The sequence below is a fragment of the Scylla paramamosain genome, chromosome 13 (assembly GCF_035594125.1).
Source record: "Scylla paramamosain isolate STU-SP2022 chromosome 13, ASM3559412v1, whole genome shotgun sequence".
NCBI classification, from domain to species: domain Eukaryota; kingdom Metazoa; phylum Arthropoda; class Malacostraca; order Decapoda; family Portunidae; genus Scylla; species Scylla paramamosain.
This window is the reverse complement of record NC_087163.1, coordinates 8,197,482-8,215,706: the sequence shown is the minus strand read 5'-3', so window position 1 is coordinate 8,215,706 and position 18,225 is coordinate 8,197,482. Positions and strand designations below refer to the sequence as shown.

Genomic DNA, 18,225 nt, shown 5'->3' with positions numbered 1-18,225 from the left:
CCTGCCGTGTCTCCTCCCCAGCCAAGCACGGCAGCCCACCACCTGAGTGACCTCCTGCCAGAGTCACGATGTCCGTTTGATTTCTGGTCTTATTCTACAACAACGCGAGTCTCGGCATGGCGGACTTAATTATTTACCTTTTTTTTTTTTTTATGTAGGAGGGACACTGGCCAAGGGCAACAAAAGGCCAATAAAAAAAAGAAGCCCACTGAGATGCCAGTTCCAGAAAAGGGTCCAAAGCGGTAATCAAAAATTGAAGGTCTTGAAACCTTCCTCTTGAAGGAATTCATAGGAAGGTGGAAATACAGAAGCAGGCAAGGAGTTCCAGAGTTTACCTGAGAAAGGGATGAATGATTGAGAATACTGGTTAATTTTTGCATTAGAGAGGTGGACAAAATAGGGGTGAGAGAAACAAGAAAGTCTTGTGCAGCGAGGCCGCGGGAGGAGGTGAGGCATGCAGTTAGCAAGATCAGAAGAGCAGTTAGCATAAAAATAGCAGTAGAAGACAGCTAGAGATGCAACATTGCGGCGATGACAGAGAGGCTGAAGACAGTCAGTTAGAGGAGAGGAGTTGATGAAACGAAAAGCTTTTGATTCCACCATCTCTAGAAGAGCGGTATTAGTGGAACCCCCCTAAACATGTGAAGTATACTCACTACATAGAAGGATAAGGCCCTTGTACAGAGTTAGCAGCTGGGAGGCGAGAAAAACTGGCGGAGATGTCTCAGAACACCTAACTTCATAGAAGCTGTTTTAGCTAGAGATGAGATGTGAAGTTTCCAGTTCAGATTATAAGTAAAGGACAGGCCGAGGATGTTCAGTGTAAAAGAGGGGGACAGTTGAGCGTCATTGAAGAAGATGGTATAGTTGTCTGGAAGGTTGTATCGAGTTGATAGATGGAGGAATTGAGTTTTTGAGGCACTGAACAATACCAAGTTTGCTCTGTCCCAATCAGAAATTTTAGAAACATCAGAAGTCAGGCAAACTGTGGCTTCCCTGCGTGAAATGTTTACTTCCTGAAGGGTTGGACGTCTGTGAAAAGACGTGGAAAAGTGCAGGGTGGTATCATCAGCGTAGGAGTGGATAGGACAAGAAGTTTGGTTTTGAAGGTCATTGATGAATAATAACAAGAGAGTGGGTGACAGGACAGAACACTGAGGAACACCACTGTTAATAGATTAAGGAGAACAACAGTGACCGTCTACCACAGCAGCAATAGAACGGTCAGAAAAGAAACTTGAGATGAAGTTACAGAGAGAAGGATAGAAGCTGTAGGAGCTGTTTGGAAATCAAAGCTTTGTGCCAGACTCTATCAAAAGCTTTTGATATATCCAAGACAACAGCAAAAGTTTCACTAAAATCTCTAAAAGAAGATGACCAAGACTCAGTAAGGAAAGCCAGAAGGTCACCAGTAGAGCAGCCTTGACGGAACCCATACTGGCGATCAGACAGAAGGTTGTGACGAGATAGATGTTTAAGAATCTTCCTGTTGAGGATACATTCAAAAACTTTAGATAGGCAGGAAACTGAAGCAATAGGACGGTAGTTTGAGGGATTAGAACGGTCACCCTTTTAAGGAATAGGATGAATGTAGGTAAACTTCCAGCAAGAAGGAAAGGTAGATGTTGACAGACAGAGCTGAAAGAGTTTGACTAGGCAAGGTGCAAACACGGAGGCACAGTTTCGGAGAACAATAGGAGGGACCCCATCAGGTCCATAAGCCTTCCGAGGGCTTAGGCCAGCGAGGACATGGAAAACATCATTGCGAAGAATTTTAATAGGTAGCATGGAGTAGTCAGAGGGAGCAGGAGAGGAAGGAACAAGCCCAGAATCGTCCAAGGTAGAGTTTTTAGCAAAGGTTTGAGCGAAGAGTTCAGCTTTAGAAATAGATGTGATAGCAGTGGTGCCATCTGGTTGAAATAAAGGAGGGAAAGAAGAAGAAGCAAAATAATTGGAGATATTTATGGCTAGATGCCAGAAGTCACAAGGGGAGTTAGATCTTGAAAGATTTTGACACTTTCTGTTAATGAAGGAGTTTTTGGCTAGTTGGAGAACAGACTTAGCATGGTTTCGGGCAGAAATATAAAGTGCATGAGATTCTGGTGATGGAAGGCTTAAGTAACTTTTGTGGGCCACCTCTCTATCATGTATAGCACGAGAACAAGCTGTGTCAAACCAAGGTTTGGAAGGTTTAGGTCGAGAAAAAGAGTGAGGAATGTACGCCTCCATACCAGACACTCTCACATTTGTTATGCGCTCGGCACACAAAGACGGGTCTCTGACACGGAAGCAGTAATCATTCCAAGGAAAATCAGCAAAATACCTCCTCAGGTCCCCCCAACTAGCAGAGGCAAAACGCCAGAGGTACCTTCGCTTAGGGGGATCCTGAGGAGGGATCGGAGCGATAGAACAAGATACAGATAAGAGATTGTGATCGGAGGAGCCCAACGGAGAAGAGAGGGTGACAGCATAAGCAGAAGGATTAGAGGCCAGGGAAAGATAAAGAATGTTGGGCGTATCTCCAAGACTGTCAGGAATACGAGTAGGGTGTTGCATGAATTGCTCTAGGTCGTGGAGGATAGCAAAGTTGAAGGCTAGTTCACCAGGATCTGGCATGGCATGGGTGCATGCCATCCGAGGCTGGTGTAGGAGTCGCCATGATAATTTTGAAATTTTGAGTGAAGGGTGTATGTGTTATTAGGTGTTTGTAGTTTTGTGTGGAGGAAGAGAGTTGTCTTTAGAAGGCAGGCTGTGACTGCCCCTTTGTGTTGTGAGACACAAAGAGAAACGTTCAGTGAGGTCACAGCTGGGTTTAATGATAAGTTCACAGCACCCACTGATCCAGTGCTTTAGACCTCACTGCTAGTAATTATCGTTTCGGCAGGTGCCTACTGCCTCCTCTTTTAATCTTTTCAGGTATGTATGTGGTCTTGTACTACTTTGGTGCTGCATACATCAGTAGCGCCGCGCTGCCTGGAGATTGTGCGGGACAGGTGTTAAGTTAGGATGAGTGACAAAGATTCCCCGATGATAATAACATATCATAGCGATGGAAATATTGTAATTTCGTTCGCCAGAATGAACATTGCCCTAATTCCGAAAATGTACCATATTTCTTTTATACAATAACACACAGAAGCTTTGGTCTACTGAGTGCTAGTGGCAGCAGGGATGATTTTTTTTTCTTCTTCTTTTTCATTCTCTCTGACACTTTAAAGAGCAACGGTTTGCCGCTGTTAGCAAACTTTTACACAAACTTATTTCGTTATGTTGCGTTGCATCCTGTCCCTTGCCGCTCCAGCTTCGCGTCAGCTTAAGCATACAGCTCATGATTTATATATTTGTGTTTGTACGAAACAACACATCACTATCATAACCTTTATTCACTCCAACACACACACACACACACACACACACACACACACACACTGGTCTGTGGCACTCGTGTTTTTCTCTCCCAAGTTTTCTGCCAGGCTGCATGCAGCATCTTGTTTTATCCAGCTTATTGCATGATTTTATCGTGTCTGTAAAAGAAGCAACAAGTAAGTACTGTTAAACATTTACAACTCGTGATGTTATGTTGTTTTACTGTTTTACACTGGTTTTGCATTCATGGCATTTCGTCGACAATGACAATAAGGCATGCAGGCCTTAGGTACATCGTAAGAAACATTATACTATATGAGATACATTCACGGATTAAGCTTGCATAACCAATAATGATACACATTACGCATATACTGTAGACAAGACTTCCTTCTTTCTCTCACCCCTATTCTGTCCACCTCTCTAATGCAAGAGTTAACCAGTATTCTCAATCATTCATCCCTTTCTCTGGTAAACTCTGGAACTCCCTGCCTGCTTCTGTATTTCCACCTTCCTATGACTTGAATTCCTTCAAGAGGGAGGTTTCAAGACACTTATCCTTCATTTCAATAACAGTATGAATAACAAAGGACACAGTATGGCACTAATCTATCAGCACTTCACAATTTCCTAATTCTTACAGGCTCACGCAATCCTAAAGTTCTGGATGATCAGACAATAAAAATCAAACCACTTTCTCAGCTATTCGTGTGTTGTCTTAGTGGCGGCATGTCAGCAGCCAGTAACATAAACAAGGGGCACGGTCAAGGGAGCATGGGAAGGGAGACACCGTATCTGTACTCGCTATATCGAGACCTGATCCTAACACCTGCTGAATATTGCGGCACCTAGATTAAAGTCGAGCTGTGCTTCCATTGCTTCAGCAGTCACTGTAGCGGCTATAAATACTGCATTGCGTTTCATGCCAGATGGGAAAGTGAAAGACACATACTTAGGTACACGTTGCCTTGATGCTCTGCTGCGTCTCCTCGACCTCTAACTCCGTGTTGCGTGTCCTAATGTGCGGTTAACTGTGAACCTGGTGTTATTTATCGGTGTTTACCTTCATCATATCCTATTCAATCATTGACCATCTAGCAAGGTGAGATGTGACTCGGACTGCCCAAATTAATCGATTTACAACGTAACTAAAGATACGCTAACTAACTATGCAATAACTGTACATTACGTAAATGCTCTATCAAAAACATATATAAAGAGAAAAGAACGTGGAGCGGGAATGACATAAAAATAATATAGTCAGTTCATTATTCTTCTTGTCAAAGAAAAAATGTAAGGTGTTACAGGTGTTTCAATCAAAGCGGAGCCCTACCCGGGGAAAAATTCTTCCATAACGGGTTGTTCATGCAAATTTCGAAATCATTACTCGTCGGTGACTTGTAATTACATTTTACCCGCTTGATGTGGTGACACGTTGGCAAAGTTATGAGGAGTATTTGTATATTTCAGGCACGTTTTTTTTTTTTACTTGTGCATTTATGTGCATTAAAATTAACTCATGAAAAGACCAGAGCACGACATTTACAGTGCAGTCCAAGTCTTTCATCATTGATAACATGTGACTGGCTTCGGTCACCTTATCTGTTAGTACTTTGAACTGAATAAGACATTAATTACTGTTTTTTTTTCTCTTATGCCCTTTTCCTAAAGTAAATAAGCAAATCAATCAATCAATCAAATGAAATCAAGGATGGTTATAACAAAGCTAAAACAAACATTGTGTTGCGATGAACGAAAATGTCCTGCAGTTAACAATCCCTCATGAGTTTCCTTTCCCACTATGATAAAACTAATATTTTATTCTGCTTAACTTGAACGAAAATGTTGTGTGACTTGGTGAAAGACGGCGACGAATTGTAATTACCAGGACGTAACTTGCGATGCTTCTGCACAAATATATTCTCTTCATTATCATTTTACCATTATCTTTTTACATAATATGAAAAGAAACACTAAGAGGGTTTGACGAATTAATTACCAAAGTACGATTTTTTTATGAATAAGTGGAGAATTCTGCAGCATAGTTTATTCCTTTGCCAACACCCCCTTCGCTTCATTAAGACTTCCGTGTGTCGCATCATGTGTGACGGATGGGCTTCGCGGCGCAACCTCCATGTATACAATTCAGACAGCATTCAGTACAGTTGTGACGTGTTTATTTTGTTATCTGCCCATTTCACAACACAGCGCATCTATCTGTCATCGACATATATGCCAGGCAGAGACAAACCCGCGAAGTGAGGGAGACCAAACACAGCGCGTGGACGCACAACACTCATACACACACACACATTAATAAATAAATAAGCAAATAAAAGATGATGATGATGATGATGGTAATAATAATAATAATAATAATAATAATAATAATAATAATAATAATAATAATAATAATAATAACACAGAAGCTACAGACAAATAGCGCTGTTATCCTTTTCAGCTGATTATATTACTACACATTAAGATAGCGAGAAAAGCCGGGGAAACCTTCCACCGCACGCAAGTCTTATTACCTATTCTATCCCACTGATGGTTCGCCATGACATGTACTCCATCAACATTCACCCAACGTATCCACATCATGCACAACTAATCAAACCCACACGAAACACCTATAGCGGCACACAAACCCATGCACACCCAATACGAAGGTTTGATTACTGAAACTTTATGAATCTTTGCAAACCATACCATCGAAAAAAAAAAAAAAAACGCGGACGAATAAATAAGGCCTGGGGTGATCTACTTACACATGTGAAGTGCACCATGACAATGCCTTTTGGTGGAAAGTCTTAACAGAAATTTGAAGTAGTGCCGATCTTGGAGGCATTATGATATCTCAAGAATGGCGATCATGGGTGCTTTAATGGCTGACGCAATGAATGTAGCGGCCCAGATGGCGAAACATGGCAGCAAACAGCTAATGCAACACATCTAATCCATTCTTTTTTTTTTAAGTTCAGTGATTTTACCATTGCATATTCACCACATTCCTGAACGGTACACTATTTGCAGTCTTCAGAGAATAATAAACAAATCATGACATAAACCATAAGGTATGCTTTTCATATTATCGGAACTAAATTGGCTAGCCCACTATAGTTTCCAGAGCCGATTCGGTTGTCAGCAAGACCGAATTCTTCCGCTTCTGCAAAATAGCCACGTGTGTCTTAAAATCCCCGCGGCCAAGCACGTTTTCTCTCACCGCTTGTAAACACAGCTGAGGTAAATGTAAAAATTCTTCCGGCATCGTTGATTCTGTTACAAAGAAGAGGTGATTATAAATTCGTCAAATGCAGAATTAATTATGTGAGAGGGTTTTCAAAAAAGTTCTAAAGAGGATATAGAACTATGTGCATTTGTATATCAACTGCCGAGGATAGTGACGTAAGACCGACCCCTGACCAGTGTGTGCATTTCCCTCTCCTCTTTGCCGTGTTATCCCTATTGCCTGTAAGTGTCATGAATATTTTCCTGCTACATATTGCTTACGAGATGGGAATGGTGTTCCAGCTCTTCATAATAAACAGTACTGGTAATGCCTTATAAGTGTTGATGGCCCCACAACCCGGCCAGCTAGAAATGTAACTGCCGTTCCAAGCTTCAGGTTCATTCTATCACCCTGCGGGTTTTATAGAAACAACCATAGCCTTCTAATTTCAAGACTGATTATTTATATCTGGGCGAATTTTTTTTTCTTTTATAATGGTCTACACAGTGAAAGGATTGGCAATTAAATTATTTTAATTAATTTATAAAAAAATTACCTAACTTAACCTAACCTATACCTCGGATGGAAATGCCAGTGTTATTTCAATATTATTCACACTTTGCTTTCATCCACCAAGAATGTATATTTGTACTTTCAATCTACAACTGTGTTCAATATTTACCTGCCTAGAATAACCAAACAAGGCCGAAACGATAATTACTCCCAATGAGGTCTAAAGCACTAGATCAAGGGGTGCTGTGAATTTATCAATAACCCAGCTGTGATCTCTGTGAATGTTTCCCTTTGTGTCTCACAACACAAGGGAGCAATCACAGCCTGCCCTCTAAAGTTAACTCTCTTCCTTCTCACGGAACTACATGCACCAAATAACATACATACCCTTCACTAAAATTTTTTATAAAGCAATATGGCAACTCATACTCCAGCCTTGGAGTTCCCATCTGGAGAAGGGACCACAAATGCCCCCAGATTGGACAGCTCTTTTTGTTATCGACCCTAAGTGTCTTCACACCCTCTCTCAACTTTTTCTTCATTAACTTCTGGAACATGAGATCTAATTTTCAATATGTAGAACACCACCTCTTCTCTACTAAACCTCGTCTTCTTTTCCTCAGTGAAATACAGGTGTCTAAGGCAACTGACAGTAGCCCCTTTTCTGTTCCCTTCTACTTCCTCTATCCTCGTTTTCAATCCAAAGCCCAATGTTACGTCTATGTGTGCAGTGACTTAACTTGCTTTCGTATCCATGCTCTTGAATCTTATGAGTTTTCCATCATCTGTCTATGACTACAGAGTCTCTCTCAAACTAAATTTATCTGTGCTGTATACCTGTCACCTAACTCCTCTGACTATAAGAAATTCTTTGACTACTTAACTTCCAAAGTGGAGCACATTCTGACTCCCTTCCCTTTTGCAGAGATCTCCCTTCTTGGAGACTTCAAGGTTCACCACCAACTTTGGCTTTCCTCTCCCAACACTGACCATGCTGGTAAACTAGCCTTTGACTTTGCTGTCCTCCATGATCTAGAACAACTGGTGCAACACCCAACTTGTATTCCTGCCCAGCTTAGAGATATGCCCAACATTCTTGATATTTTCTTAACCTCATATGCTCCTGTTTAAGCTGTCACCCTATCTTCTCCATTGGGTTCCTCCAATCATAATCTCATAGCTGTGTCTTGTCGTATCGCTCCAATCCCTCGTCAGCATCCCCCAAAACAGAGGTGCCTCTGCTGTTTTGCCTCTGGTAATTGGGGGGGGACCTGAGGAGATATTATGCTGATTTTCCTTGGAATGACTATTGCTTCCATGTCAGAGACCTGTATCTGTGTGTTGAGCACATAACAGAGGTGATAGTGTCTGGCATTGAGGCATACATTCCTCACTCTTTCTTTTGACCTAAACCTTCCAAACCTGGATTTAACACAGCTTGCTCCTGTGCTATACATGTTAGACAGGTGGCTTACAAAAGTACTTGATCCTTCCTTCACTTGAATCTCATGCATTTAATATTTCTGCATGGAATCATGCCAAGTCTGTTCTCTAACTAGCCAAAAACTCCTTCTTCTCTTCTTTACTTACCTGTAATCTAAACTGGAAACTTCACATCTCATCTCTGGCTAAAACAGTTTCTGTGAAGCTAGACATTCCGAGTCATCTCCAGTTTTTCTCACCCTCCACCCCCCCTAACTCTGTACAGGGGTCTTATCCGTCCATGTATGGAGTATGCTTCACATGCATGGGGGGGGTGTTCCACTCATACTGCTCTTCTAGACAGAGTGGAATCAGGAGCTTTTTGCCTCATCAATTCTTTTCCTCTAACTGACTGTCTCCAGCTGCTTTCTCATCGCCGCACTGTTGCATCTCTTGCTATCTTCTACCACTATTTTCATTCCAACTGTTCTTCTGATCATTCTAACTGCATGCCTCCCATCCTCCTGCAGTCTTGCTGCACAAGACTTTCTTTTTTCTCTCACCCCTTTTCTGTCCACCTCTCTAATGCAAGAGTTAACCAGTATTTTCAGTCATTCTTCCCTTTCTCTGGTAAACTCTGGAACTCCCTGCCTGCTTCTGTATTTCCACCTTCCTATGACTTGAACTCTTTCAAGAGAGAGAGGTGTCAAGACACTTATTTTGTAATTTTTAACTACCACTTTCAACTCTGTTCAGGGACCAGCACCTCAGTGGACATTTTTTTTTTTTTTTTTTTTTCAGTTTTGTTGCCCTTGACTGGTGACCATCTTACATAAAAGAAAATCATTGCCACATTTCACTTTTTTATTATTTATTTTCTTGGCAGTTATTAAGAAGAGTCATGTGACCTTATTTCCTTTTTTTTTTTTTTTTTTGGCTCTTATCCCCTACAATGTTGGGGACCTGGTGGGGAAGCATTAACCTAGTAGGACACCATTCCTGCATGGCACTGGCTGTACCTGAGGAGCCTTGCTGCATCTCATGGTAGCAGATGAGTTTCACAGCATCTCATGGGCAGCAATATTCTTATCGAACTGCCCAGTGAGTGAACAGTATTTTATTTATTTTTTTTTTGTTTGTGACTTCAATTTTTTCATTCTCAGAAATTCAATTAATAGTCTGTATGCAGTTTCCAAAACTCTATGCAATTTGTATTTCTTCTGATGTGACAGCAAAATACTTTTCTAACTATATACAATTTCCTCAGTGTTGCACATTTATTTCACAACTGTCACATAAGTGTCTCCTAACTGACAAGTACTGGCACCCAGCAGTGACACCTGTACTGTCCTGCCATTGGTATGACAATGTTTTGGGCAAGTACACTGCTGACTCTCTTTTGTAGTGTGCCTTTCCATCCTGCCTCTCTCAGGATGGAGGGGGTGAAGGGGTTACATTTTGTAGCATTGGACATTTATTTGGTGTAGGACAGATACAAACTGCAGTCTCAACTCTCAGACTCTTGAGTGCCTACTCCCTATTGCCTCTCGATGGGGAGATCAGTCTCTATCTATTTGCTACAGATTTAGGTCCACAGCAGGTAAACACCAGCAAACATCAAGAGAATGTGAAACAAAGATGAAAGGATTAATATGGGCACATAAGATAATCCAAGGGAGGAAAGGGAAGTAGTATTTGTGCAGGTGTTTCCCCACAGGGCAGACACACCTGGTGAGGGGAGGTGAGGTGCAATCTGTCACCTGATATAAATGTGAATTTCTCTGAGACAAATGTAATATGTAGTAGTAGTAGTAGTAGTAGTAGTAGTAGTAGTAGTAGTAGTAGTAGTATAAGCGGTAGTATGCATACAGTGGAACCTCGGTTACCGAACGTCTCCCTTTTCAAACAACTCAGTTTTCGAACAAAAATTTTTACTCATAATTGCTTCAGTTGCCATACCATAATTCAGTTTATTACTAATTCATAGTTTCTATAAATATTTCCTTTGTTTTTATATATTTGGAGGAGAGACACAGAGGGTAAAACAGTAATTCAATCTTTGAAATAATTTAAATGTGATCCTATTGAAGAACTTCGATGTAAACAAACAAGAATCCCGAGCTTCCTGTGGCTCTCTCTATGACGCACAATGCCATCACTACTGCACAACTGCATTTTCCCAGTAGCTTTTTCCCAGCAGCAAGATATCATTGTAGCAGTGAGTGGGTTGCTCCTCTCTATATTACTCTGTCAGGCTTCTGTCATTTGATAGTGACAAAGTTCTTGATGAGTTTTGTGTCACTAAGTACAATACTTTGTTTCTGGATAAAAAAAATGTCTAAGCTGAAGATGTTGTGAAGCAGCCATCTTAGCAGTGGGAGTGTCGGTCATTACCCACTAAGACATGGTGGACGGGTGTCTGAGAACAGATTAATCTATTTTACATTGATTCCTATGGGAAAAATTGTTTCAGTTTTCGAACATTTTGGGTTTCAAACGACATTCAAGAACGAACTAAGTAAAAAAACCGAGGTTCCACTGTATTGTGTTGGTACAAAGGGTCAGGTCATACCCTCTGATATTTGGTTTTAAAGGATTGGGCTGCAGTGGAAAGTTTCAAGGGACACATGCTCCCTGGGCTGCAGGTTGCACAGGGCTGCTCTAGGTTATTATTTATGTTCCCAGTTTACATTACTGTACAAGCTGTTGATGGACGAGAGCTGCTCTGTTATAGACTGGAGCTGCCAGTATTCCCATTGTATGGGGCATGGGTTCTCAACCTTTTGCAAGCTTGGCCCCCCAAAGCTGGCTCAGTGCAGTTGAGGGCCTCTTCCTCCCTGCATCACCCACTCCACTCCCTTCCCAACTATGCCACCAAAGATATCTAAATAAAATCAGGTAGATAGATAGATAGATAGTCCTTGGCTAAACTATTATTGTATTGGCCCACACTGTTATTATTATTGTTATTATTATTATTATTATTATTATTATTATTATTATTATTATTATTATTATTATTATTATTACTATTATTATTATTATTATTATTACTATCATCCCCTCCTGTCTTGTGCTCACATCCTCCCTCCCCCCATGACAGTGTCTGTGCCCCACTTCTTCAGTTGGGAACCACTGGTATAGGACAAGATCCATCTTAACTTTACAAACACCTCTGGTTAAATAATTTTTTTACAGAAAGTCTCTAGTTTTGTCAAAATTTAACTAATGAACTACAGAACTCACATTATGTGCCCTGTAGTAACTGCAGCTGCCAGTCAGTGTGGTGTTGAACAATGTTCATCCCATTATTGTATCTGTGAGCACACTGACCATATTCTGGTGGTGTGTCAGATCTGATGTAGTTTTATATTGGTTACCAAAGTGACTGATTAACTGTCTGTCAGAAACATCTCAAGATGGCAAGTAACTAAATTAACAGACTAATTATTTACATTTTTCTGTTTTAGATGTATTTTCTATGTAATTTACAAATTACAAATCTTAAGGGTTAAACCTACTGCCTAGAGAATTTTCTCTATCTTAATTAAATTTTTTTTTCATTTACACATGTAACATCTTGTTGAACAATTACTCATAAGTTTGCTTGAGCTGAATAAATTAGTGATTCTTGTGTCTTGTAAGTGTAAAAGAACAATTTAGAATGTTTCTGTTGGATAGCAAACTGAGATGTATCACTCAGTACAACAGCAATAAAGGTGAGAAGTAAGTTATTATTACACGTAATAAAGAAACTCTGCAAGAAACAAGGACTGACCAGCTGACTGCACCAATCTGGCAGTCAGGTGGCCTAAGACTGACATGTCAACTGCTGCTTGATGTGATAATTTGGTTGCTGAAAATAAAATAGTGACTGGTTTAAGCAAATATGAAGACACCAATTGAACATGCCACAATCATACAGCAAAAGCATTCAGTCATCTTTGCCATATTCTTCAAGGGATATATCTCAGATATTATTCAGTCCAGCTTGAATTCAGCTCACAATATTATTATTTACATGCTCTGATGTATGATGCACTCCCTGAATCTCACCTTAAAAAATGGAAGGTAACATGTAGATAGTTCTTTTATCTGATGCTCATGAACTTGATGTGAACTGATTTATGGAAGAATATAATGTTAATATCTACTGTTAGGAATTTCCAGTGGTTTTTCTATTTGTAAATAACCAAATGGATGGCTACTGGTAACTATCTTCATTATAGGAAATTTGTCTTTATAGGACAATGATTTGAGAAAACTCATGAAAGTCTTTCAAGGTGACAAATTCTGGGGTCAGATTCTACAGTAGGAGTATGTGTTTCTAGTACCAGGACCAATCATGTGGTTGGCAAGATGATTTTCAATACTGATGGCTCTCCATTGTCACTTACCTTGGTAACACTGGTCCTTTTCTCCACAGATCATGACTATTCTTCGAGGGTGGCGGTACAGCCTTTTCTTGGGTGGTCTGATTGGCTTCATTGGTGCCACCCTCTATCCCATCGTCATCTACCCAATGATGAACTCAAGCCAATACAGTATGTCTTCCATTTGTCTGGTGTCTCAGTAGTGTTGCAGCATCTGTTGAGAATAAAGGGAAGACAAGAACACAGTGTTAGAATGTAAATGCAAATACAAGCACTTCCATTTCCTATAAATGCCAACAAAAATATGTTCACATAAAGAATATGATGAAGTTCAGCCCCTCAGTGTATTCTTCCATATTCCAATAACTTCCTTATTACATAGATATTATGACCTTTGAGTTTTTACCAATCTTAGCCATCCTTAGGCAGGATATAATCTACTGAATACTTACGGTAATACATTTTTACTTGCTGCCCATGCCTCACCTTGGTGATAGACTACAGGCAGATAAAGCCAGACTTCTCCATTAAAAATACATGATAATGTATTCTGGGTCCATTTTGCTTTTTCTGCACTATCAGTGACATGATTATTTTCAAGTGAGATTTGATATCTATCTAGAGCAGTGGTTCTTAATCCCTGGATCACAACCCAAGGTTCATTTGCCAAGGATGCCAAGGATATATGCACAGTTTTTTCCCCAATATACCTATTCAAAATGTTATCAGAGTATTAATCCTGTGTATAGAATACCTAAGCCATTAACATCTAAGGTTATGCAAATCATATAGACATAATTTAGGTGAAAAAACACCCTTTATCTGCTCTTGCCTTTTAGATATAATTTTGATTTTAAATAAAAGTATTTATGAAGGTATATGGGTCACTATGGTCAATATAGACAGGATCTTGAGTTGCAGCCAAAAAGAATGTTAAAAATCACTGGTTTAGAGTGTAAGCCTGCTGAACAGGTAGCTGCCTCTCCGTGCTCTCTCAGATGGCAAGCAGGATAGTACACTTTTTGGATTGCTCCCAATAGGGATCCCAGGGTTTGGAATATTTTGTGTTTGCCTGACTCATCTTCCATATAGTGAACAGCCATGTCTTGTAACTAGATGGCACAGGAGGAAAGTGCCTGTATTCTCACCTGTAGGGGAGAAAATGTGCCATTCTAAATAAGTATGTTGGCATACCAGCCATGCCAAATCCAGTGTCATGGCTCTGCTGCTGGTACCCTGTGGCCTCCTTTCCAGCATTGGCTTCCTACAAAACTACAAGCTGGTTGGCCTCACGAGACAGCATAGAGCATTTCCTCCAGAAAAACCTGCACTTTTGAATCTGCTATGCATCCAAGAAACCACTTATGACAGACCATATGAAGAAGAAAGTACTTGCTTTTGCCAGGAAGTATGCTTCCTGAATCACTGAAGCTTGGCAGGTAATGTGGTTTGATGAGTACACATTTCAGTGTATCCAAGGATCATCAGATGTCATTTCTCTGTCAACCAGTACAACCCTGCTTACATGGTTGGTATAGTAAAATGCCCTAAATTTGTGATGGTTTGTGGGTGCTTTATTGGTCCTGCTGGACAAGGAGGTCTGTAGTTCCTTCCCAAGAATGTGACTAATGCAGACCAGTATATCTCTGTTCTGAAAGACTATTTTCTGCTTTCCCTCACCCATGGCCATATCACATTCATGCATGATAGTGCCCCTTGCCTTAGGGCAAGGAAAGTCAAGAAATGGCTTGTTGACCAAGGGATTGAGATTCTGGTGTGGCTGGGCAACAGTCTAGACCTCAACCATGTTGAATATCCCTGTCTTATAAAAAGGAAGCTTCAGCTCTGCAATGCCACCTACGTCTATCACCTCTTGCATGCCATCAAGACTGTGTGGTGCAAGGAGACAGATGTACATTACTTGCAAGATATTAAAATAAGTGCCAATTGTGTGTTAGTTGTTTTATTTTATAACTATTTTACAATTTTTCCAGAAATTAGATCATGTGCACTGAAGGTCTGACTTTTTTTGTGGTGACTGTACATATCCCACGGATTTTTTTCTCAGTAAATGGTCAAACCTTCAACAAACTCAACTTAATCATTTATTTAAATTTTTTGCATACTTAGCATTTTATGTTCTCCTTTGCTATGTTCAAACACTGCTAGTTCTGAATGTGCAATTGAAATAATCCACTTCCTCTTACTTTTTACTTAGAATACTGCCATAACTTCATACATTTTTTTTTCAGTCATCCTTTCCAGTCACATTCCCTCCCACTTTAACATCATAGCAGGCAGATTAAAAAGAAGGTTGCATGATGACATAATTGTATCAACAATCACAAAATGTAGACTAGACATGTATGGAATCCAAAGGTTGAAATAGAATTACTTGAGAAGTGCCACAGATAGAAGGAAAAAGTAATCAATATGTGTATAACTGATTTTTATGTCAGGTATAGATGAAGGAACTTACTTCATTGTGGTTCAGGTGATCAAGCTCAGCATCCAAAAGTGGTGTGGCCAAATAGAAAAAAATGGAAAAAACTGAGAATATAAGTATCTTAGATATAGTGGGTGCTTCTGGATGACCTCCAGTGAAACAATGAAGACACTAGTAGAATACATATGTAACAGAAGGGAATGAGAGAAAAATCAAGAAATTACAACCAACAAGAAAGAGATGCAAAGACTGGAATGAATGGAGCCTCTTTGGCCATAACCATCTCCTGGGGCAAAGTTTTAGCAACATGTCAAATACAGAAATACAGAAAGTTATGCACAGTGATGTGCCATTATTTTTACGTAATTTTATAATATCAATGAACCTTCATCATAAATTTCTGACCTATGTTTTTGAACTTTATTTTTTTATTTATTTATTTATTTATTTTTTTTTCAGAGCAAGCTCAGATTGAAAATCGTAGAGGTATTAATCAAGAAGAGATACAACCTGGAAGTGAGTATATATGCACATTTGTTTATGGATTGTTAAAATGAAGAAAGTTGCCTTTAGTATAACTTCATTCATGTTTTATAAATTATTTATAATATTAAAAAAAAAAAATATATATATATCTAGTGAACTCATCAATAAAACTGAATTTCATTGTCTTGCCAATAAAACTGAATTTCATTGTCTTGCAAGGAAAGATTTCTAGGGCCATTAACAAGAGTACAGTATACTTAAGTATTTGGCTTACAACTGTAATCCATTCCATTATTTCACTGTTAGAAACAAAAAAATGGTTGAATGGCAAAACTCAAAGATTTCACCCCTCCCACACACACACAAAAAAAATCTATTAAAAATAAATGAATAAAATAAAATAAATTAAATTAATCCAAACCAGCAGCAGCTTTTTCACTTCTAGCAGGAGTGGAGGTGAGAGTCATTGTGGTGCATCCCTTGGTGGTGTCAGCTTCACTGATCTCTTCTTTCTGCTTAATTAAGGTGCTGATGGTGTAGTGATTCTGACTGTACAGCCTGGCTAGCTTGAATTTCAAATTATCTAAAATTTCTCTGTTATCTCCTACTCCTCCTCCTCCAGCATCTGTAGCACCCTCTTCCTTTTTGGAGGCTTCATTGAAGCATCAAGCTGTTTCTTGGAAGACATGGTGGCATGTTGGGTGCAGTTGAAGTAGTGGTAGGGCAAACGAAGTGATGACTGTGCAGGAAAATACCACAGTAGGTATTGGGCGTGGTCATGCATGTGTGTGGCATTGATTGGTTAGCAGTTGGCAGGAAAAGGTTTCTCCATTGCCTGGCTACTGTGATGCCATTTTATTCCAAGTTAGCTGTTGTAAGCAGAAGTAAAGAAAAATTTAATATTTATTATTTTGTTCTATTATTATATATATATTTTTTTTATAATGCATTGGTTGTAAGTCAAATGCATTGTATGATGAGTACCCAACTGTACAGTATAGTGATAAGTGAGGGGATGACTTTCATAGGTAACATATGTGTATGTGTGATTCAGACCTAATTAATATTTGTTTCTCCTTGCAGATATGAACGTGTGGTCGGATCCATTTGATAGAAAAAAATAGTGATAATGTGATGCTTCTAAAGACATTGCAGCTGTAGTGTATATAATATTTTATATTTTATAATGTTAATAATTTAAAGGTATCCTTTGCATCTATGATGCTCAATAGGACATTGAAAATATTACATGAGAAGAAAGAGATAAATGTAAAAGGGAGAGAATAAAAGAATGCATAAGTTGAGCACCACAGTGTTACTTTACTATGGGTTTCAGAGGGTTTGTTACAGCCTTTTTTAGGGAATAACTTTGACAAATTGATGAATTGTGATCATATTTTGACTGCTTTGGACACTCCACTAGGTTTTGTCACTGGTCAAGTAACAAAAGGGGACAAGCACTTGCCTGAATATATTTACCTCATGTAAGACATTGTTACACACACTGTCTACTTTCTACCACTGAGAGATAATGTTACAGCTCCTGCCACCACCATCAATACTGTGAATGTGTGTTGTTACTTTTATTAAGTATTAGTAAGCTACTATAATGATATTTGAGGGAACAGAGGCTATCATTGCCTTTAACATGACATTGTAGCACATCTTGAGTTTGTAATATTTTACATTAAGCTGAATTCCCATATTTTTTATTTTTTTATTTATTTATTTATTTATTTATTATTTATTTTTTTTTTTTGGCTTTAATTAAAGCTCCCTTCTATTCCTATAAATTACTTGATTACTTGAAAATATTATGCAGTTTTATTTTGGTCTTATCTTACTATACATATAGTTCATTGTAATGAAAATTGGTGGTGTCTAAAACACACAAGGTCATAGTATAATTCTAATTCATCAATTCATCAGAGAGTTAGTCCCAAAAATTGTTTAACATGCAGTCTGAAACCCATAGTAGTTAAAGAAGAAGCTGAGAATAATATATACTTTATAAATAGGTTAAACAAGTTATCCAGGTAGACATGAGTATTTATTTATTTGATTTGATTTGATTTGATTTGATTTTATTTTATTTTATTTTATTTTTTATTTATTTATTTATTTTTTTTTTTTTGAGGAAGATAGATGAAGGTATATGATGTTTGGTATGCTGCTACTTGTTTAAATCCCTGGATAATTATATTGTAATACGATTTGTGGTAATGCTGGTGGATTATTATTGATATGTCATAAAAATAAAACTGATGTATACAATTCTTTTTCAGTTCATAATGTTCTCTATCAGCATTCTTTCATGTTATCCTTAAATATTCTCATGCACAGCTGGTCTCCTTACATTAACCCTTTCACCTCAGATTCCAGAAATC

The 18,225-nt window shown here is 38.9% G+C and overlaps 2 protein-coding genes across 2 annotated transcripts in view; one reads left to right on the top strand and one right to left on the bottom strand.

Moving 5' to 3' along the window:
- Positions 1 to 18,225, bottom strand: part of LOC135106398 (uncharacterized) — a 294,459-nt gene that overhangs the window by 268,490 nt on the left and 7,744 nt on the right. Inside the window, exon 2 of the mRNA XM_064015380.1 lies at positions 12,931 to 13,120. The gene's annotated coding sequence lies outside the window, so the exon portion shown is untranslated. The remainder of the gene's footprint in view (positions 1 to 12,930; positions 13,121 to 18,225) is intronic.
- LOC135106401 (small integral membrane protein 20-like) lies at positions 6,680 to 18,112 on the top strand. Its single transcript, XM_064015384.1, has 4 exons — positions 6,680 to 6,840; positions 12,960 to 13,077; positions 15,812 to 15,868; positions 16,922 to 18,112. The coding sequence occupies exons 1-4, from the start codon at positions 6,739 to 6,741 to the stop codon at positions 16,960 to 16,962; spliced, it is 318 nt and encodes a 105-aa protein (XP_063871454.1). The 5' UTR covers positions 6,680 to 6,738; the 3' UTR covers positions 16,963 to 18,112.